Genomic DNA, 23,856 nt, shown 5'->3' with positions numbered 1-23,856 from the left:
CTTGATATAAAAAATCTCTGCAAGTAAAAACAAATTCTTGATATCTTTAACTGCATTTTCACTAGTAGAATTTCACATCTGTCATTCACTCCTATTCAAAACACAATTACAGATACATAAAACACATTTCTTACTAGTTGAAATTCTAATTTCACATATGAGCAAAGCACTTCTTACCAGTAAAGTTTTTTTTTATCCATAATGACATTGTTGCTAGTGCAAATATCCATTCATAAGTGAAATCCATTCACTAGTGAAAAGGCACATTTTGTAAATGTATTTAAATGTATTTTCATTTGTATGTAATTTCTGATATAAAAAATGAGCACTTTCACTAGTTGTGATTATATTCCTGATATAATGATTTTGCATTTTAACTTGTGAAAATCTCCTGCGAATGATTAAAAGCCAATTCGGCTTGCCATAAACGCTCCCTGATGATATGCATGAACGATTCCCAAATAAGCATAAACCTCTCAAATAAGCAGTATAAGAAACATAGCTTATATAATAAATAGGCTACATAATTAGGTAGAATGTCTTCCAATCTAAAATTCCCATTACTGAAAAAATATTTATAAACAACATTTCCGTCAGTTTTGTCTGCCATATTGGATGGACATTTTTCAGACGGTACACTTGGCATCATTTTGAGAAAAAAATCAAAATATATAATTTTGCTATCTAAAATTTGAGACAGCCTTCACATCAGCTGTGTCTGTTTTGCCCAAAAGATATCAAAGTAGGCAACTCGCTAGGTTTTGAGACACTATGACTACAACTCATGACTACACACATTTGTTTTGGACTCCAAGGCTACGTACTTTCCAGTCTTTCCCAAGAGGCAAAGCTGAGACTTCTGTTTCAAGAACTACACTGTCTGTTCTTGAACCTTTGTTAATGAGAAAGAGAAGGGACATGTTCACCTGTACAATAGAGCCACAGTGTCCTTTGGTATTGTTGATGTGGAAGGAGATGAAATCCTCTCCCTCGATGCCAGCACAGTGCTGGTCGTTAATTCGTACATCCTCCCTCTCAAAGCCCAACTGGAACAGGCGACACTTAGAGATGGAAACCTCCATCTGAGCATGCTTACAGTTCACCTCTGCCTTGATGATATCATCCTCACCTACATCACAATGAGAAAGTTGGCAAAAAGAGGATCTTTATTGTCTTTCAATGGTTAATCAAATAAAGTTCATTTCAAAATGTTGACTTTTATTTTGGCAATTACCAAAACAGAAAAGACAACAACATTTGTACATTTTCTTTAGAAAATGTAAGTAGAGCGTGCCTGTGCAAAACTGCCACCACAATGCAAGGGCAGTTACTATGTGGTTGCTATGCAGTTCTGAATGGTTGTTAGTGCATTGCAATGCAGTTGCTAGGGTGTTCTGGGTGGTCAAAAGAGCGCACCCCCAAGTCCCTATCATAGTCTGGGCCCTAGATAGTTCATGTCCATTCTTTAATGCATGTCTATGGGATTTTTGTTGCCCTTTTTATCATCCAATAGGGCTACCGTGCTATCGTTTAATAGCAAATAAGTAATAGAACATCTCTCCTCAACAAGCCGCACAATTTGATGTGCCATTCATGTCTGACGAAAATGTAAAGGAATATTACAGATTCAGTACAAGTTAAGCTCAATCGACAGGATTTGTGGCATAATGCTGATTACCAAAACAATTTCGACTCTTCCCTCCTTTTCTATAAAAAAGCAAAATCATGCGGCTCTTACAATGGAAGTGAATGGGGCCAATAATTGCCGTTTCAAAAATATAACCACAAGAAAAACAATACAAGTATTATCATGATTTTAGTGTGAGAAAATGACTTAGTAACTTTTTTGTAACGTTATATCCAATTTTACAACTTCGTTGCCATGACGACATAATGCTGTAAACCCTAAAACGACTGTATAAATGATGATTTAAACAGCTTTACAGCTCAAATAATACATGAGTTCTAACAGAATAATTAATGTAAGTACTTTTATAAAATTATAAGCTTCACATTTCTGCCTTTAAACCCTCAAACATTTGTTGAATTGGCACTAACTTTCATTGTGTGCGCCTCACTGTAAACTCTTTTATTTAAGAAAAGGATAAGTCAAAATCATTTTTGTTAATTAACATTACACAAATTCTGTCGATAGAGCTTAACTGGAATTGAACTCAGTAAATTCCTTTAATATACTTAAAATTTGGGGCATTGTTCAAATCCTTAAGCATACATATGAGCAATAGTCACAGTGATACTTGCTTTTGCAAATCCATTAATTAAATGGTTTAGAAACTCTGCTAAATTTGAAAGACAAAGAGCTTATTATTGTAACTTTTTTTTGTGTGAATTTCTGCCACAGAATGTCATGTCACAGAAGGGCTTTTTTTACTTACTAAAGTCAGTACTGGGTAGTTCAGGGCAGCCACACAGATCTCCTCCATTCTCTTGCTCACATGTGGTGTTCGAGCAGATCTCTCCTGCACAGGGGTCATAGATCCATTCTGCTAAAGACAGGTCCAGGTACAAAGTTAGCACACAGACATGCACAAGCATGTGCATACGGACCCATTCAGTACACACTCACATTCACACAAACAACGGAGACTGATTCTTGAGATAAGGGACAAAACATGTCTTGCATACAAAAGTCCTCTTAATGTTAAAAACTAAGAAATTCATAATAATAAAAAACTGGAAAAGTTAAATCTAAAGGGAATGTGTATACTCAGGGCAGTCATTACTTATATTTTTAAATAATTTAATTAGAATTCTTTAAAATGCATGACATGCATGCACATGTAATGCATGCACATGTAACTTAACCTGTCCTCAGCAAGAGGTCACGATGTTAAACTGCCAAACAAAGCGTTTAAAAATGCTACAGAGTCATATCAATATAAATATTAAACGAAGCTAGGAATCTGTAAGATTCCAAAGTTGGAAGATCAAAGTTGTGACCTCACTTTGTCTCAACTCCGTAAGATTTTGTTTATAATCCTGAATAAATCAGACAATATCATGGTAAGCTATAACTCTGAGTACCCCTTTCCACTTCCTGCTCATGGTGGACGCAGCAGTAGGACACATGGTCTGGTATGATTTATATAGGTTATAGAGGTAACTTTAACTGACGAAAATAAAATGGCTCAAGCGTACAACACATGGTAAAGCTGGAAAAATATTACATTTATTTTCTAACTTAACTCCTTTACTGAATACAATTATTAGATAATTAAAGACTATACAATTGTTGGAAGGATTTAATTAAAACTGCATGCTTTTTAGTGTGTCTGATGGAGTTGACACAAATTACAGTAAAATGTAAGCTATGAAGTGAATAAGTGTCAATTTTCACAAAAAAAACCTGTTTCCTTACATGGATTGTGAGCTGAGAACTTGTATACAAATAAATCCATTTCAATTTAATTTTAAACAAACTCAGATTTCAAACAATCTTTGTCCCTTGTCTCAAGAATCAGTAAGGAACGTGAATGCATTTGCATGCATGTATAATCAATATAAATTCAAGTTCCTCAAACTATTTCCCTCCCCTCAACTTTTTAAAACCCTCTTCACTGCCTTTTCCCCTCCCTCTCTGCACCCTCCCTGACATTTTGCCCCTACACCTCTTGTCTATCTTATCCTGTAGGTGGCAGTGTCCCCTTACAGCAGTTCTCCTGGGCAATCCACTTGGTAGTGAGCGTGCCAAAAGAACGGCAGGCCTCAGCGTAGGCTGCCATAGAGCCGCACACCTGGGCCCTACGGTGGTTGTAGCAGCCGTCCAGATAACAGGACTGGTAAAAGGGGAGGGGGTCCAGCAGGCCATGGCAGGGCTGGAAGAAACCTTTCAAATCTGTGAGTTTCAGACAGTTGTCCTCTCCCTGGAGCTCTGATATTGCTGTATTATCACAGGACTGAGCCAGTGCCACGTACTGAGTCTCATCACAGCTACAAACAAGAGTCAGGTAGAGGAGGAGAGAAAATAAGAGGCAGGGAGAAAGAAAAACGGAGAGGAGGAGATTACAGGGACTTAAAAAGCACATTGGGATTTGGGCATTGCAAATTGGGAGAAAAAGGGAAAAAAAAACCAACACTTGTCTAGTTTTCATCTTGCGGCTATACTTTTTAAACAGTATTTTAACGTTTACGGATAAGCTCCAATAACTTCCATTGTAAGTACATAACTGTAACCCAGATTCAATTCAGTTTTTTCAAGAAAAAGCTTCTCTCATGATCTCTTATGAGCATGCAACAGACTTCAAGATCTTCACTGAATAAATACTTTTTTATAATTCAGTGTTGTCTTTCACCAAAACCTATTTAAGCTTGAAAGCTAAATCACTTTACGCTGCCATCTACATGCAGAAGAAAGAAAATCACATGGGTTTAGAATAACATGAGGGTAAATTATGACATTATTTATGTATTTATTTATTTTTTAGGAGAACTATTCCTTTAAGTTGTGTTTAATCCTGAATATTCCTTTACTAAATGGTTAGTATCACTTCATTTATTTGAGATATAATAAATGAATGACTACATCCCTACAAATGTTAAGACACACTTTTAATTCTAACCTGTTCTGCATGCCATTGGTTTTCCAGCTCTGAGCGAGTTCCAATGCACTGACGGCAGGTTTGCCTCGAGAAGTGATGTAATCATCGGTGGGGTCCCCATTAAAGTTTCCACACAGTCCACACACCTTGTTCTGCAGCCGTGGGCCCATGGTGATGCTGAGGGTGTTGAATCGGTTATAACGCACTTGGATGTCCTGGGCAGTGTCAATTACCAGGAATCCCTCGGATGTGGACACTCGTGTCATCAGACCTGTGACAAAAGGTACGGACACGGGTGTACCATTTACCTGAGGTAAAAGAGGAAAACGCTTAAGCATTTAGCTGGTAAACATGTCTTAATCATTACATTATAATTTGGTCCCACTTTATATTAGGTGTCTACTATCTACTTTTAGTACATTCATTTTCAGCTACCAGGAATAGGGAGAGGGTAGGTTAAGATCACAGCAGGACAAAATACAGTGTATCAATATTGCAAGAGAATCCCGCATTTTAAAGAACAAGGGTTTCCATCTCGCCATCCACCCAAAAAGAACAGTGAAAAAACACTGTATGTACACATACACAATGAGTGTATTGTATCAAATGCTTAAAGGAATAGTTCACCCAAAAAAAACTTTATTCTCTCATCGTTTACTCACCCTTATGCCATTCCAAAGAAGAATTTCTCAGCTCTGTAGGTCCATTCAATGCAAGTGAATGGTGGCCAAAACTTTGAAGCTCCAAAAGGTACATAAAGGCAGCATAAAATTAATTCATAAGACCCCAGTGGTTAATCAAAGTCTTCTGAAGCTATATGAAAGGTGTGGGTGAGAAGCACATCAATATGTAAGTCCTTATTACTTTAAATTCTCATCCTTGCCCAGTACTGTAGGTGGCAATATGCATGAAGAATGCAAAACAACAAAAACACAAGAAGAAGAAAGTGAAAGTTCAAGTGGAGATTTATAGAAAAAAAGGAATTATAAATGTATCTGTGTCCACCCACACCTATATCATCACTTCTGAAGACATGGATTTAACCACTGGAGTTATATGGATTACTTTTATGCTGAGTTTATGTGCTTTTTGGACAATCAAAATTCTGGTCACCATTCACTGGACCTACAGAGCCGAGATATTCTTCTAAAAATCTTTGTTTGTGTTCAGGAGAAGAAAGTCATACACATCTGGAGTGGCATGAGGGTGAGTAAATGATGAGAATTTTTGGCCTTACCTATTTCTGCATGGTTTACACATTCTCCTAAACAATTCGTGACAACCATACAATTTTCACCAGATCTCTTGTCCTAAACATCAGGAGTATTATGACTTGTGGAACCTTACCTTGACTGTGCTTCCTGAGATGAGAATGTTCTCCTCGTTGATGTAGAGGTAGGCATGAGAGATTGTGGTGAGGTTGGGCATACTCCACTTGTCAAAATTGGCTATGAGCTGAAAAGATAACTCTGGTAGCTTGTGACAGATGGTTGAAAGAACAAAGGAACATGAGGCAGGTAAACGAAGATAGGCACCATCAAACGTACGGAATACGCCACCGCCTGATGCCACACAGTGCTGGTTACGTCGGGCAAAGCATCCTCTAACACCATGACGTAGAACACACTCTTCCTCTGCTTTACATCGCCGTGGGTCACACTGAATAAGATTCCGTCCAATACACTGACAGCGCTTGGTGCAGTCACTGTTCCAGAATAACTGCTTAGGCTGTGAGAGACAGAGAGCAAGATAATGGAACAAACCTACTAACATGACTATAATCAACAAGAAGCTAAATTCAAAACTGACCTCCCCCTTGTGCTTCCTAGATATGGCTTGGGTACAGCCTTCAATGTAAATCTATGGGATTTTTTGCCCATTATAGGCCTTAATCACAGTCCACGTGTCATCACATCCGGCTCCAATTTGTAGGGTAATCAAACTTCCGCCCATTTATCTGTCTATCAACAGTTTTCCTGAGCAACCACTGGGAGGCGCTATGATGATTCTAACTGCCTGTTTTCTGTTTGTGATCTCGACAGACGATGTAAAACTAATTTAAACCAGCGATTCAGAAGGAGAACAACAACCATTTAAGTGTTATTTGGAGTACAAATTAATTTCACGCTCAACTTGGTTACTTGGCTACTCAAAGTAGTTAATGATATCAACGTAACTATCCTCGGACCATCGCTTCATGTCATCAACTCAGGTGAGGTAATCTCGACTCTGTTAAGTATAAGCACTATAGATTCACATGTTTTTTGACAACTTCTAAATTTTTTTTATACTTTACCAGCTAAGAATAAACGCTCATGTGGGTGAAAACACTGGAGACTGGAAATTGAAAACAGGCAAACCGTGGAACATTTCCACGTTAAGGAAAAAGATGGATAGATGATCGTCATTTATTATAAAATAAAATTAACATAGACGCACTTAACAGTAAACATCAGCCATTTAAATTGTTTTTTTGACTTAACACAGCACTTCACAGTGTGTGTGATCTTCCACTTGAATGTATAATAGTATCTGAGCAAGGCGATTATCAGTGTAAAGTTTCCCCAGTTCATGAGGAGCTGCACACTGTTCAGGTTACTTCCAGAGGACTAATGTGCTCAACTCAAGTCCAAAGAGACTGTGTTTAAGTCTTAAATGTCATTGTTTTCACTGTAGCAGCATGTTAATCTCCTGTTTGTACTTTAAGTACAATACAGTTGTCGACACAGGGACATTTATTTAAATTGCACTTGCTCACCAGTAAATGCATCCCCAATCATTGCACTCAAACCATGATGATATAACTCAACATTTACAAGATTAAACCAGTTATTTTCTGTTATCAGACTCTGGGGTAGAAATGTTTCCTTTTTTGAACATTATTAAATGGATCTTATAACATACCTGGAGATTATATAAAAATTCATTAGTGATCATTATTATTGCTCATACACTTTATAATCTTTACTCAAAATATATTCACTGGCGGACAAAAGTTTGGAAGTTTAGAAAGAATTTGGTACTTTAATTCACCAAAGTGGCATTCAACTGATCACAAATTATAGTCAGGACATTACTATTACATATAACTATTTGGTTCATTAAATTAAGTTTAAAGGTGGGGTATGTGATTTGCAAAACGGCCGGCAGATTTTGAAAATACACAACTCTAAGGTCCTACCTTCTCTCCTCCAACGCTGGCCCTGACTCCACCCATTCGAAAAACATGGACGCACAATCATGCACGAGCGAAAACTCAGATGCGCAGTGTTCTAGACTCACTAGTCAAACAGTGCATTCACCTGTCAGACAATTTTTCAGAGCAAATTGTTGACACAGCAGGAGGAGGGGTTCGCATACCACTCTTGAAAGGTGTAGAGCTGATTTTCTCATAACTGTAAAAAAAAAGAACATAGCCAGCCCTGGCGTCTGTACAGCGGTCTTCTATTCAAAACAGGATTCATAGAAATGTGGAACAACCCCACTAGCACTATAAAAGCTCTATTCTCCATACATAAATACAATCGCTTCCTGTTACTGGGTCACAAGCTTTGAGTATGCGTACGAACGGGACACGCGCGCCAGGGTGGTGGGGGAGGGGGCATGGTACGACCGTTTGATTGACACATTTTCTGTCCAATGATTCTAGATGGTCTTGAAAATGATTGGCTGGAGTTTTTCGAGTCCTGCCCGTTCCACAGATGATTAAATTGCTTAATTTTCATTTCAGTGCTTCTAATTTACAGCCAGTAAGTGGGTTAGGAATAGGATTTCAAGTTATTTTGAAAAAATGGTCAAAAAAGAAAATCACATACCCCACCTTTAACATTGTCTTTTTGTTTGTTTTTGAGTTGCCACATTGTGCAATAGACTGGCATGTCTTAAGGTCAATATTAGGTCACAAATGGCAAAAAAGAAACAGCTTTCTCTAGAAACTCGTCAGTCAATCATTGTTTTGAGAAATGAAGGCGATACAATGCTTGAAATTACCAAAAAAATGAAGATTTCATACAAAGGTGTACACTACAGTCTTCAAAGACAAAGCACAACTGACTCTAACAAGCACAGAAAGAGATGTGGAAGGCCAGATGTACAACTAAACAAGAGGATAAGTACATCAGAGTCTCTAGTTTGAGAAATAGATGCCTCACATGTCCTCAGCTGACAGCTTCATTGAATTCTACCTGCTCAACACCAGTTTCATGTACAAAAGAAAAGAGTCAGGGGTGCAGGACTTATGGGGAGAATTGCAAAGAAAAAGCATTGGACAACAAATAATCAGAAAAGAGTGTTATGGATCTTAACCCCACTGAGCATTTGTGGGATCAGCTAGACTGTAATGTCTCCTTCTGAATCTTCAATTAGTTTTACATTGTCTGTCGAGATCACAAACAGAAAACAGGCAGTTAGAACCATCATAGCGCCTCCCAGTGGTTGCTCAGGAAAACTGTTGATAGACAGATAAATGGGCGGAAGTTTGATTACCCTACAAATTGGAGCCGGATGTGATGACACGCGGACTGTGATTAAGGCCTATAATGGGCAAAAAATCCCATAGATTTACATTGAAGGCTGTACCCAAGCCATATCTAGGAAGCACAAGGGAGGTCAGTGTTGAATTTAGCTTCTTGTTGAATATAGTCATGTTAGTAGACTGTAAGGTGACTGTAAGCCAGACAAGACAGTCACATCTATGGCAAGTGTGGGGTGAAATGTCTCCTGAATATCAGGACAAACTGACAGCTAGAATATCAAGGATCTGCAAAGCTGTCATTGCTGCACGTGGAGGATTTTTTGATGAGAACTCTTTGAAGTAGTTTAAGAAACATTTCTTTCAAAATGTAATAGTAATTTTTAATAAGTTATTAATGTTCTGACTGTACATTGTGATCAGTTGAATACCACTTTGGTGAATAAAAGTGCCTATTTCTTTCCATAAGAGCAAAATCTGTACATTATTCCAAACTTTTTGCCGCCAGTATATATTTTTTGTGAGGCGGAGGATGAGTCGTCAATCCACGCATCTTATCACGTGGCTTGTTGAGTGCGTTACCGCAGAGACAAAGCGTGTGTGAAGGCTTTGCGCTATTCTCCGTGGCATTCATGCACAACTCACCATGCACCCCTACGAGAGCGAGAACCAAATTATTGCGACCATGAGGAGGTTACCCCATGTGACTCTACCCTCCCTACCAACCGGGCCAATTTGGTTGCTTAGGAGACCTGGCTGGAGTCACTCTGCATGCCCTTGATTCAAACTCATGACTCCAAGGGTTGGTAGTCAGCATCTTTACTCGAAGAGCTACCCAGGCCCCTCCCATTTTGGGTTTTGACCTTTTCCAATTTTTCAACATCCTGTCTCACCTCATAGTATTTACCATCCATGTAGCATCCACAGTTCTGACTGAGGATACAGCTCTTGCCATTTAGCACATAGCCCTGGTCACACTGGCATCCTTCAACGCAGTTAAACTGGTTACAGTCCCTCTGCACACGTGCAGGTGTACACTGCGGCTGGCAAACCATCACACAGCTGGAATAGTGGCTGTTCACGGGGCACGGCAGCACTGGGCACACACACACACAAACACACACAGAGAGAGAGGGCAGAACAAGATGAGTTCATTGGATGGGAGAATTTCTCCAGAAGAAGGATGTATTGTATTTCACTGTAAAGGGCTTATATGAATGTGTGGCATTCATGGGACTTTGAGTGTGATAAAGTGTCCTGTAGTTTCTGTGTTAGCTAAACAGATTTTTTTAAAATTAAGCCATAGTTTGCAGTAAGTCAGCATAGCACCAGGCATAACGGGATTTTGGTATGGCCTTCTCATGTCAGCTCTTGAAGTGCAACAATAGTTTTGTGTAAATGGTAAAATATGTTTATAAATGCAATTTAATCAAACAATTCCTCACAGCCTCCTCAGTTATTCAATAATTTTCTCTCACACCCAGGAAGCAATTTTATTATTTTTAACACCAACTTTTTACATTTATGAAGAAACTGTGAAACTGAAATCTGAGGGGTGCTAGCCTGTTTGAGCAAGGGTGGTCTGGGAGGTTGCCAGGGTGTTGCTATGGGGTTGCAAGAGTGTTCTAGCTGTTTGCTAGGGCATTGATAGGTGGTTGCTAGGGTGTTCTGGCTGGTTGCTTACTAGCCCAAGTAAAAAAAAAAGCCCAACCCCAAGTCTTAATGACATTCTGTACCTTAGATATTGCGTGGGTCCTTACTGCAATGTAAGTCTATGTGAGTTATTTTTTTGTTTTATGGTCTCCCAAGCAAAAAGCTTTAGTCTGATCGTTGAGAAGCGCAATAGCACAATTCTCCTCACTAAGCCGCACACTTTAAGGTATCATTCATATCCATAGTACAAATGTGTGGGGCAAGTTAGAAACTCCTAATCCTAAGTATAAACAATAATAATTAGTGATGCTTGCCTTAGGAAGCACCACTAATTATCATGCCTAAGAATATTGTGACAACAGAAAAAAAAAATTATTCTCACCACAGGGTGTTGAAGTTTTCCAGCCAGTTACAGACACTCCTTGTGTCTGACAGGTACTGGCATAAATCTGTAGCCAATTACAGATGCTCTCCCTTGCACCTTGGTCCACACATGTATCCAGCAGACAGCTCTGGTAGAAATACGCTGGTGCTACTTTGCTGTGACAGCGTGCAAACACACCTCCACGATCTATTATAAGACCGCACAATCTCACCGCCTCAGGTTCAGTATACACATACAGCCCTTCAGCAAAGTGGAAACGGCTGCCTGGGTTGCCACTCTCCTTGTCAGTGCCACTAACATCATTGGTTACTTGGGCGGGAACCTCAGCAGCCAAACCTCTCTCAACCAATCCACAGCGGGGGCAAGAGTCACCACATCCCACCTGGCAGAAGGTATCACGGGCTGCCCATGCCATACCCCATTCGGTAACACTGAGCGCTGGGCCAGAAATTGGCAGTCCTTGGCAGAGCCCACAGGTGGCGTTAAAGAGACTGCGAGGCAGTGTGAGGAGCAGTAGAGTGTTCCAGTCAAAAGCCACCTGTATGGGGATATGGAGATACTGTATTAAACATCTTCAAAAAATGTATAATAACAGAGACTGGATAGGATGGTTCAGGTCACATGTATACTAATGAATGAGAGAAATGGTTACATAGGAATGGAAGTCCTGCCTGACATTTAAAAGAGTCATCGCCTGTCAATTTTCATAGAGAATGTGCATGCACATTAGCTGGACCAGCTTGGAAATAAAATGCTTTAGCAGGATCTGAGCTTAAGAAGCACATATTGTTTTGCTGATTTTAAATATGTTATTTGCTTGTAATCTTGACCAATGTTTTTTGGGATTTCAGTCTTTCCCCATTCTAGTAGATGGAAGCTACTTGACTCTGATAATAATCATTATAATCACTGCAATGGTAGGGTTCTATAGCTTTTTCTGTGAATGTGTTTTGGTGGTCATTGGTTTGTGTATGACTTTCTGATTTGCACTCTACCTTCAGGCCAAAGTCTGTCTCCACAAATAACTGGAGACCCAGGTTGTAGATGTTAACCTTCCCAGGACCAAGTTTTAATGGCAAGTACAGGCGCTCTTTATTCACCTAAAAGAGAGCAAGAAATACTCAGAATTCTTCATCACATTTGTTTCCTTAATGTACTTCAAAACTCTTTTGTACACATTTCAATCCTTTCTGTCTCATCCCCTGTCTTTGCTACTTATCTCTTTCCCTCCATGTCCTCTTTATCCATATCTTGTTCATTGTCTATCTACACTTAACAAAGTTCAAAAGCTAGTTTCTTGATGATTCACTCTGTCTCTCATTCTCTATCTTGGTTTTCTTCTCCTCTCAATCTTTATTTGATCTAAAGTTCCTAAGATCTTTAGGTGGTTTTGTGAACTCATTCCAGATGTCACTCACTTGTAAGTGTTCCTTTGAATCTGCTCCAATATGCTAACAGATGCTGGCTGTAATCCTATACTCCACACCTGAAAAATCGGAATGTACCCCTTTGTTGAGCTCTTCTGTCTGGTTGATTAAAAATAACTTTGTGTCATACAAATGAGGAGCTTAACCTTCAAAAAGTGTAGATTCATTGTGTTCTAGAATTACAAATTAATTATTGCGATTTATAGAATTTCTGTCACTCAAGTAAATGGCCAAGTAGCAGCAGAAGCAAGTTGATCAGTGGCTATCTATTGCAGTGCAGGTGTAGAATTTTGCAAAGATTCAAATTAGTTTGGGCTGCTGGATCATATTTGTACACATTGGAAACAATAAGAACAGGATATCTTTAAGATTAGGCTGTATGACTCTTTACGCAGGCTTTAAACAAAATACTCATGAACCTGTTTAGAATAACATTAACATTATTCACAATATTGATGCCTTCCCCTGAACAATCTGTCTGCCAAATCTTCTTACCGTGACTGTGTGTTTGAAGCTTCGCAAGACCTCGATCTCATATCCATAGACCTCCAGAACAAATCCTCGCGGCCATATAGCCTGGCCTGTGTCTCTCTCCTCATTACGTGCCGAGAGTTGGAACCTGGGCAATCCTGCCAGAACCTCCTCTGCACTGTCCAGTCCCCCAAATCCATCCTCATCTCCTCCACACTCAGTAGTTGCCAGATGAAGAGTGCAGCTGCTCTGGAGGTCAAATGGGACACCTCCAAATGGTAAAAAGTGTCCGTATCCAGCAACAACACACATGGCTTCTGTCCTCGGCTGACAGAAAAACAGACCTTCACCCTCTTGGCAGTATTCCTCAGGGTGACAGTGTGAGAAGGTGCAGTAGATGCTGTTATCCGTGCCGTTACAGAAGCATCGCTCCTGGCACTCCCAGTCCGTCCAGAATGTCTCATTGGTGGCTAATTGGTGACCCAGGTAGAAGCAGCCGCAGTCGCTACGTGCCGCACAGAGGCCGTCATGCAGGACAAAGCCCTCTTCACACTGGCAGCCCTCGGAGCAAGGTTCTGGGCATGGCTCCTCAGGATTGTCCAGTTTAGAACAAGTGAGAGGGCATGCAGATGTACACTCATCGAAATGACTGTTCTCTGGGCAGGGTAAAGCTGAAGAAAGAAAGAAAGAAAGAAAGAAAGAAAGAAAGAAAGAAGGAAAGAAAGCATGGTGAAATGGTGAGAGAGAAGGAAGTGAGAAACACAATCAATATCAACAATGTTTGTATCTAATAATAACTGATTTTATGTCATTTGTAAGTGCGATTTGTCTCTTACGGCAGTTGGTCGCACTCCTCCAGGATCCTAGGTTGATCTGAGCATCCTGGCAAGCTGAAGCATATGCCTGTAGGGAGTTACACAGAGCGGAACGGTTTCCCTCCCGCACACACATGTTGTAGAGACAGTTCCTAAAGAAAGGAGATGGGTTTACAGCTGTGTGGCAAGCCAGGAATGAGCTGTTTCCTAGGTCATTGATGTTTCCACACAACCACGGGCTCCGGTACAGCCTTAAATCTGTACACATACGATACAAGTCCTCACAATCGCCGTTACATGTCAGATCATCTGCAATGGCTCTCCAGCCTTCAATAAACTGATCTGCTGTATCAGCCTGCCTGCCACTGGGTAGACGGAGGTCATCAATTGGATCTCCGTTGAAGAAACCACAGAGACCACACGTGGTGTTGTAAAAGAGAGTGGAGAGAGTGATGTTTAGGAAGCCTTGACGGGAGTATTGGATGCGGACCAGACCACTCCATTCAATCACGGTGGTATTACCAGAGGAACGGTATATCATGAGAGGCTTAACTGGATGGACATAAGGAAGAATTACTAATTCACCATTTACCTAGGTGGGGAAGAAAGGGATGACATCATCAGCATCACTTGGTTTGTGTAACATGTGAGACTGCCATGAAAACTATAAATAAAGACCCAAGAGGTGTCTTCTTAAAGGACTAGTTCACCCAAAAACATCTTAACAAACCCATATGACTTTCTATTCAATCCAGTGCTGTTGGCTGAATTCAGTGCAATGGCTATACATAGAGACTCTCTTAATAAAGCATCCACAACTGTCATAAAAGTAGTTCATGCCTCTTGTTCCAAGTCTTCTGAAAGCATACAACCACTTTGTGTGATGAACAGATTGTAATTTAGGTTGTTTTTCTTTCTCAAATCAAACAATTTGGCGCTGCATCTAATATGACGACATTGATGTTAAACATCAAACCTCATTTGTTCATGCGAGTCTCGTGACCAAGCATCATGAAGTCAGGAGACAATGAGGTTTGTTATTATCAACATAGTCACCACAAAGTGATTGTTTGCCTTCAGACACCTTTTATGACACTTTTGGGTGGTTTATTAAGCACTATTACAATTGTAATGAATTCAGTAAACAGGACTGGATTCAATTATCATTAAAGCATCTTGCTGTTCCACAGAGATGAGAGAATGTCTAAAAGTCACCACAAACCTTGATCAAGTCAAAATCTGAGCCTCCTATCTGTGATTCCAAATGTGACACCCTAACAATCACTGGCCGTAGCCATGAAGGGCCCTTATTCACCAGCTTCCTGCCAATCTTCACCTCGACTGATGTAACGTTTGCAGGCAAGCGGCCCAAAGTCTTCACCAGGTAGAATGAGCTCTCATCAGGGAATAGCATTGTGGACCCATCAAATGTAGCCAGTATTCGAGTCTGAGCCAACGAACAGACTGCTTCGCGACGAGGGTAACACCCCAGCAACCCAACTTCTGCCACACACACCTCTCCTTCACCACAAGAGTCATTGAAGCATGCTACTTCACCTACCGGGCCGCACACGCAGCGCTGGGAGCATTCGCCACCTACCTCACCCCCTTCCCCCGCCCAGAAGGACTCATTTAGGGCATAGTAGAGGCCATCACGTTCACATCCACACTCAGAGTGACGGACACAACGGCTACCACTCAGCACATAGCCCTGGTCACACTGACAGCCCTCTGTGCATGGATGGGTGCAGTAAAGGGGAGAAGTCAGGTCGGAGCAGGAGGCAGGACATGCACTGGTGCAGACCTGGTAGTGGCTGTTCTCAGGACACGTCAGAGCTAAAAGGCCAATGAAAAATACAAAAAGGGCAGTTCAGATGATAATAGAGCATAGAAAGAACATATCTATGCAAGAAAGTAAGAAGATTATTCAATACTGTATTCAATACTTAATTGAATCTCATTTAACAAAATGAGGGGAATTAAGAATTCATTGTACCCAGTAAAATCATTGTTGGTTTGGTGCCCGATTCACTAGAAATAAACAATTTATGCAGATAAGGCCACGTTCTGTGCTGAGCTCAATCTGTACTTCACAATTCTGATCTGGTTCTGAACGTTTTATATCCGAGAATGCAGCAGACGACTGCGACCTGGCTAAACTCTGCCGGGACTGTACTGCATCACTCTGTCGGATCCTGCAGGAGGCGATGATGTCAGGGGAGTAGAGCTTACCCAATGCCCAGGATGGGGCCTAAACTGGTGGAGATGTGATGGGATGGGGGGAGAGGTAGCTGGCAGGCTAATAAAGCAGAGGCTATATTATGAATGGATGTGATGCCTGATAAATGAATCCAGAGATCTTCTTGCTAGAACTATGCTTACGATTACATTTCTGCAATCCAGAAATGGTAATGCTGGTTAATCAGCAATAGGAAGTCTGGGGGCCTGGGTAGCTCAGCAAGTAAAGAAGCTGACTACCACACCTGGAGTTGCAAGTTTGAATCCAGGGTGAGTGACACCAGCCAGATCTCCTAAGCAACCAAATTGGCCCGGTTGCTAGGGAGGGTAGAGTCAAACAGGGTAACATCCTCGTGGTTGCTATAATGTGGTTCTCGCTCTCGGTGGGGCGTGTGGTGAGTTGTGCGTAAATGCCGGAGAATAGCGTGAAGCCTCCACACCACATGTCTCTGCGGTAACACACTCAACAAGCCACATGATCAAATGCACGGATTGATGGTCTCAGACACGGAGGCAAATGAGATTTGTCCTCCACCACCTGGATTGAGGTGAGTCGTTATGCTACCACGAGGACATAGATCACATTGGGAATTGGGCATTCCAAATTGGGGAGAAAAAGGGGAGTATATATATATATATATATATATATATATATATATAAAAAATAGGACATCTTACTAATTTGTGATGTTTTGCTCGTGAACGAATCTGTCTTATTGAACTAATCTTTTAAGTGAACGAAACGTTCTCATTCACATCCTTACACTGACAAATTTTTTGTTCACTGACGCCTCTCCCTTATGAAGCAATGAGCTCTACTTCTTTTCATGGCTGTAACAACTGACTTAAATAGCAAATAGCATTGGAGTGTGGGCTGTTAAGGAGAATATCATTGGTTCGACCTGCTGAACGAATATGCCCCATCACTGAACTAGATGGTCATTTGAGTCTGAACGACATGAGACATCGTTCGTGAACAAATTGAATGGTAAACTCATTTGCGAATGACTCGTGAACAAAGATCTGCTGAACAACAGAACGAGATGGAGGTGTCGTTCGTTCAGTTCAGTATTTGAGTCAATCATGTTCAACAAGGAAAGACAAGTGTGACATGCACTTAAAAATTATTGAAGCCCACACAGTTAAAACAATATGAATTACAGATTGAAATGTTGTGCTTTGATGCACAGGGTATGATGTTTAGTCTTTTCTTAAACTTTTTCTTTGTATGGAAATAATTAAGCCCAGCAGTAGAAAAAATATAGGGAAAATAAGACCTGCCATTTGTGGTGAATACGTTTATGATGTATAAACTATTTTGAAAGTGTCTTCCTACTTTTGTAGACATGCAAATTCCATCTGTCTTCCTTTGTGTTGCCTTTAAAGACTGACTTTAGTGTGAGTCAATAGCATTTGAGAGTGGGCTGTGAAGGAGCATATCATTGGTTGGACCCACTGAATGAATACACCCCTTGATTGAACTAGTCAGTCATTTCGTTCATGTCATGAATGAACTGAGTGAACTGTTAAACTCGTTCATGACCAACATGAATGAATCAGTCATCATGAATGATGATCTGCTGACCGAGAAGAGGATCTGCATGTCTTTCGTTCATATCGGCAATCTCATTCAACAAGAAAAGGGGCCTGATGAATTATGTAAATAGGATGAATTTTATAAATAAGTCATTGATGACCACCACACATTACAATGACATACAGACGTTATTGAAACTCATAATTATATTTAGGCTAGTACTGTTGTCCTTTTTTTGTATAGCTTGATAAAAAAAGTTATGCTCAGCAGTTCAAAGTATGATAGAAATGCTTTGTGGTCATTTGTGAGGGAAGACTTATGATGCTTTGACACTCTGCAGTGCTGAAGTCTCTCAGTAAAATTTTAATAAAGGATAATTAGACCTGTTTACTGCTTGCAGTTCAATGCAAGTACTTAAAAGATGGTCATTTGGCACCAACTGCAGGCGCCAAGGGGTAACTTGAAGATCTGGTGAGTAAATGAATCAATGAACGAATTTGAACGAATCTTTTGTTGAAAAGAATCAAAAGAATAGAGTCACTAAAATTAATAAAAATCACCACTACTATTGCTGATTAAGCTAGTCAAAAATCTTTGTTGCAACACCAGCATACCAGCATCCCATGTCGTGGACTAGCATTCACAACACTACATATGCTGGTGACCAGCTATGCTGTTTTATATTTCAGCAGGGTTGACATTGATTATTGTGCTCTGTAGTGTTTGAATTATTGATGAATCTATTACAAAGACACCTGAGAGGGATATACCTTCCCTCTTGAATTCTCTTTGTCTTTGAAGGCACATTCACACCTGGTATCACTCACCACAGAAAGAGCGTGATCTCCAAGGACGAATAGTGACCCCCAGGGCCTGGCATGCAAGTGCATAGGCCTGTATAGCCTGGCACAGGGTAGTGATGTTATCACGATTACTGCACATATCATACACACAGCTGTAAACAAATACTGTAGGGTCTACCACAGCCCTGCAGTCTCTAAATGGCCCATCAGTCTTATTGATCAGCCCGCAGTAATCTGAGCGAAAGTAGAACGCTTCGGCTGCTGGCTCACACAGGCTACAGTTCTGGGCACAGCCGTCTGTACAGCGAAAATCTGTGTCCTCAGCTCGCCAGCTACCACCCAGTTCCACTACACTCTCTGCCAGAGAGCCATCTGGCAACACAGGGTCATCGGCAGGGTCATCATTGTAGTTCCCACATAGGCCGCAAGTGTTGTTGAAATAGGAGCTGGGGAGGGAGATGGAGGCGTAGTGCAATCCGTCGTAGGTCACCAAGAGACCAAAGTCTGTTTCCAAAGCGACAGCAACGCCAGATTGGTAAACCTTGACTGCGCCTAGTTGAAGTTGAACAGGGAGAGTCTTTATCAGGCCATCTACCTGTATCCACAGAAACAAAGATTCATGAAAGTGAAAGGCATTGAGAAAGGTTATATTGCCTGTGTCTTGCAAGAACAATTTAATCTACTAGGCTGCTTTTCATACTGATTGTGTAGCGATTCAAATTAGCAGGAGAAACAGCTTTGCATTTAAAGGACAGAAACATGAAGAAAGCTGACCTGAACGGTTCCCAGAGTCCCTTTGGGTAGAGTGACACGGTGGTTATACACCTCTACTGAGACATCCCGTAGCCAGGACACGGAGGTCACACCGCGGTTCTCATTCTTGGCTTCCACACTGAAGAAAGGCAAACCAGGCATTTCCCAGCACGGACGAGCCAGCAGGTACGAGCAAGTACCCTGGAACAGAGATCAAGGAGATCTTAGAGGTTAATTCCCACAGTTCTTGACAAACTGCTACTAATATCCAGGCTTGAGGAGTAACGGAATATTTGTAATGGTGTTATGTAATAAGGATACAAAAATTGTGTCTCTTCTGGGTCTCTTGTGACTAACGTAAATCTGGCACCACTTACTGTCGCATGCCCAATTAACATCTGTCTCACATCAACACTGTGCTTTGCAGGCAAATGAGGTCAAACCATTAAGAGCTATATCATTGCAATTAAGAGGCTTCCTTCAGATTGTGAGGATGTAGTGGTTTCCGAGGACCTGACATATAATTTAAAGAAGCATTTAAAGGTAAGACCCACGCAAAAATAACGTCAGTTGAAACTCTAAAATTGTTCTCTGAAAGGCGTTCATGTTGTAATGACAATAGTAATTGGGACAGCAATTAATTTTTTATAATGTATATCTGTGAAATCGATCTGTGAAGTATGATGCTCTTTTATATTCCTTTCATTTAAAGATGCATTCTTGCTAAATAAAGTTAATCATTTACTATGATTTTTTTTTATCAAAATGTGGACATTGTAATCCTAAAGTGTACCTGGAAGTGATAGAGAAATCCATCGAAAGTGTGGTAGTGGGGGTCTCCAAACACCACACATGTGCTGGTGCGGGTGGGCTGGCAATAGAAGGCCCCTTCCACCTGTTCACAAGTCTCTAACTGACCGCATGGAGTTTCCTGACAGATCACCTCATTATCCACATCAAGACATCTACATCGCTGAGCGCATTGGTCTGACAGCCAGAACAACTCCCCACGCCGGTAAAACCGCCCTGAAAGAGAGAGATTGCAGAGCAAGAAAGAGCATAAGGTGAAGAGAATTTGTGTTGCAAGTATTCATGCAGAACAACAAAGATGTGTCAGATGCCATGAAAATATTGATTAAATGAATAGCTTTAGCTATAGTAAAATGGATATTGATCTTTAAAGTGCTGTTTCGTTTTAACCATTTCAGCTCCAAAACTGAGCTATAATAAAAGGTTCTAAACATATGGACCATTTTGTTTAAGGTCTTTGCTGCTCTCAGTGCCTTTTGGCTGGTAATGCAAATGTTATTTTGTACCAATGTGGCTGCAGCCATTTGCTGGGTCTATCTGGTCTGTGTCAATGCGGAAGAACCACCGTCCAGGCAAGTTGACATTAGTCGTTTGTTCGATGTTCAATACTTCATTTGAGCGTGATCCGGGAAGGTTGAAGAAATGGCTGACATCTCCACCGTTGAAACCTGCCTAGAGAGAACAATCATGGCAGAGAATGAGAAAGAGACTAAAGGGGGTCGCACACCGAACGAGAAGCGCAGCGCCGCGCCACGTCTAGAACAACTCGCAGGTATCGCACACCGGACACGCACATTCTATTCGCGCGAGCTCAATTTTGAATCAACTCCTGGTAGAAGTCTAGAAGAGCTGCACGATGGGTGAGTTTTAACTTGATGTATTATTTATTTTTTTATGTTAATTTAATAGCTGATGTTTGATCGTTAATCGAGTAAAAGTGTCTATCACGTTGTTAAGTCTGTTATTTTGTTGTAACGTTATCCGTTGTCTTGGCAACTGTTACATACAATAGTATTTATTTAGCTAGCGTTTAGCTAACCCGAGTGACAACGTTAACCAAACAAGTTATTTGATATATTCTTTTTTATTATATACGTAACTGACGATATGTTATGTAAGAGTGTATGGTTAGTATGGTAGAGTATTGAAAAATGGCACAACAGGGATAAATGGCGCTCTGTGGCGCGGCAGGGTTTTGAACAAGGTCCTGAGCCGTAGCTGGGCGCCGCGGACAGACGCCGAATGGCGCCGCCGGTGTGTGTACACTCATAGAGAATAATGTGTTAGAATTTTAAAGACATGGCGCGGCGCTGCGCGTTCGGTGTGCGACCCCCTTAAGAGGTAGAAGTTAGATCATGTTGTACAAATTAAGGTTTTCAGAGGGTGAAAATGTTTCGATTTGACCAGATGACATCTGTTTCAAAGAAGGATATCATCAAGTAGATCATAATACTGTAACTTTTCTAACAGCTGTTGTATCATAGACTAGTTTTGCTAGATTACCTGTGCTGTGGTTCCTCCCAGTCCTGTTAGAGGGTCTCCTCCACTAGCTGTGCCAGTGCTCCAGTTGATCTCTCCATAGTTAAACATTGCAAAATAACTTTGGCCGTCAGAGATTAACACCGCCTGAAATGTATTTACCTAAAAAAGTACAATTACAGTTTCTTCTCTCTTTTGAATCTTTGAGCCCTGCATTGTTTATCATTGGTGATCAGATACTACATACACCTCAGGAGCACAGTTTAGAGTTTAGTCAGGTAAACAAAACAATATGAAAAAGAAGGAAAGAAAAATATCTATATTCCTCACCGGTGTGCTCTGGCTGCCTCCATAAAAGGTGACTTGGTTCCAGGTTGTAATAAAGACCCAAGTGGCAGTGAAGGAAGCTCTATTCTTAAAATACTTTCTGACATCCTGAGTGGCCCTTTCCAGGATCTCGGGGTTTGTTGCCTCACGGTAGTACACATCCCCACGGATACCATTGTGCACGTCAGCCCATAAAGGGGCAATGAAGGAACGGCTATCACTGAGCGGAAAAGCCTCTGGAGTGAACTGACTCACCTGGATATTGAAGGAGATCACTCCATTGTTGTTGACCTGTGGGGAGAGAGAGGAAGATGGACAAATTCATCAAAGCGATAGTTCGCCCAAAAATGAAAGAGAATTTTATGACTTGCTTGAAGAGTGAGGCAGAATGTTAGCCTCACTCTTCACTTTCCAATAGCCTCACGCTTCCATACAATAAAAGTCCTGATCCATGGAAGAATGTATGTCATACTGGTTTGGAACATGAGGGTGAGTGAATGATTACTAAAGTTTGACTAATTTTCAAACAGTACTGTGCAAACGTTTTAGGCACATAAGATGTTTCACAAAAACATTTCTCCTAAGATGGTTATTTGTATCTTCAGCTTTAATGTGTTAATAGGAAATCTAAATGTTGACTCCCAAACATTACTTTTGCAAATAGAAAAGATTAGAAGAGTCCTACAACAGATGGCATGGCCCCCATAGAGCCCGGACCTCAACATATTGAGTCAGTCAGGGATGACATAAAGGGACAGAACCAATTGAGACAGCAGAAAAAGATAGAAGAACTGTAGAAAGTTCTCCAAGAAGCTTTGAACACCCTATCTGCCAGCAAACAAGAAAAAGTGTCCAGGTGTACCTAGGAGAATTGGTGCTGTTTTGAAGGCAGAGGTTGTCACAACAAACATTTATTTCGCTTTTTTATGTTTACTGGACTTTTATGACATTAATTGACAAATGAAAACTATTTATGGTATTATTTCTGAAGACATCCTCATTTTGCATCATTTTTCTACAAATGACAAAAACTTTTGCACAGTATTGTATATTGAACACTTACATATAGGGACCTATAAGGCACACTGAAGAAAATGAATGGAATGACTAGTGGAATCTCTGGAGAGCTGCCGTCATCCATCTTGGGGGTTTCTAAATCCCTGTGAGCTGGTCCAAAGGGGTAGAGGGTATCCTGAGGGAAAGCTAAGCAAGGAAATTGAGAAATGTTGTAACCAAAGAAAAAAGCACTGTTCAGGTGCCCCTGTCAGTGTGATATAATGCACTGTAAAGAATTAATTTAAACTTTTAATGTAAATTCAGAGATGTGTCTAGATAACAGTGACAGCAGATAAAGGTGTAATCACTGTTACATTTAATGCTTCTAGGAATTATGGAGGCAGAAAAAGATTTATTGGCTGTGGGAAGTACATCACTTACCTCCTCTGGGAGCAAGGGTGCTGAGGAGCTGGAGCAGAGACACCAAAGTGCCTGTTCTGACCATCCTAAACACCTGAGAAAAACATATGTGAAGTTTCAAGAGGTATGCCTTTAAATTCTCATCACAAGCTTAAAAGAAACATTAATGTTCTAGTGCCACCGGCATTCAAAACATAATTTACTTTCATATGATACACTTTGACAATTCTTCTATTTAAAAAATACTGAGCGTGGCAATAAGCAAATAAAAAAAAAAAAAAAAGAGTAACAACTAGGCCAAGACACATTTGTCTCCAGTCTTCCCCGTTTTAAAGAGCAGTCTCCCAGGGCTCCCATGGGGGCATTCTGGCTCTTTCTCCCCTCCATGTTGGGCCAGTTCACCCTGAGCTGAAAAGGTTCCATTATGTGATGGGGAACAATGTGTAGGGATCACATTCTCCAGCACAAACATGTGAGTGGGCTATGGTGATGCAGTTCTAGGCCTATACAGTTCCAATGAGCCTGCGGCTGGGAGAACTTTCCTCGCTCCTCTCCATCATCTGAAAGGTCCATTACTAAGTGTTTATGTGCTATGACTTGTTGGCATCAGAGAAAGGGTTGTGAACAGAGAGGCTAATGGGTTTAATTTAGCAGGCTTGAGTTGCCAGTGTCTTTACAGCAACCCTGAGTGGCTGAAGTATGAGTTTCAGTC

The 23,856-nt window shown here is 40.8% G+C and overlaps 1 protein-coding gene across 1 annotated transcript in view; it reads right to left on the bottom strand.

The window, feature by feature from the left end:
* Window positions 1-23,229, bottom strand: part of LOC127637542 (alpha-tectorin-like) — a 31,052-nt gene extending 7,823 nt beyond the window's left edge. The window contains exons 1-19 of the mRNA XM_052118644.1: window positions 23,166-23,229; window positions 22,792-22,931; window positions 21,732-22,019; window positions 21,426-21,563; window positions 20,429-20,594; window positions 19,906-20,138; window positions 19,134-19,313; window positions 18,384-18,954; window positions 15,004-15,617; window positions 13,803-14,373; window positions 12,991-13,637; window positions 12,064-12,168; window positions 11,066-11,606; window positions 9,924-10,126; window positions 5,907-6,287; window positions 4,581-4,867; window positions 3,671-3,951; window positions 2,397-2,507; window positions 927-1,129 (exon numbers count right to left, since the gene is read on the bottom strand). Coding sequence (XP_051974604.1) covers window positions 927-1,129; window positions 2,397-2,507; window positions 3,671-3,951; window positions 4,581-4,867; window positions 5,907-6,287; window positions 9,924-10,126; window positions 11,066-11,606; window positions 12,064-12,168; window positions 12,991-13,637; window positions 13,803-14,373; window positions 15,004-15,617; window positions 18,384-18,954; window positions 19,134-19,313; window positions 19,906-20,138; window positions 20,429-20,594; window positions 21,426-21,563; window positions 21,732-22,019; window positions 22,792-22,931; window positions 23,166-23,229 — 5,724 coding nt within the window. The remainder of the gene's footprint in view (window positions 1-926; window positions 1,130-2,396; window positions 2,508-3,670; window positions 3,952-4,580; window positions 4,868-5,906; window positions 6,288-9,923; window positions 10,127-11,065; window positions 11,607-12,063; window positions 12,169-12,990; window positions 13,638-13,802; window positions 14,374-15,003; window positions 15,618-18,383; window positions 18,955-19,133; window positions 19,314-19,905; window positions 20,139-20,428; window positions 20,595-21,425; window positions 21,564-21,731; window positions 22,020-22,791; window positions 22,932-23,165) is intronic.
* Window positions 23,230-23,856: the final 627 nt, after the last annotated feature.

Source organism: Xyrauchen texanus, chromosome 4 (genome assembly GCF_025860055.1).
Source record: "Xyrauchen texanus isolate HMW12.3.18 chromosome 4, RBS_HiC_50CHRs, whole genome shotgun sequence".
NCBI classification, from domain to species: Eukaryota; Metazoa; Chordata; class Actinopteri; order Cypriniformes; family Catostomidae; genus Xyrauchen; species Xyrauchen texanus.
The sequence above is the reverse complement of the archived record's forward strand: the minus strand, read 5'-3'. Positions and strand labels throughout refer to the sequence as shown.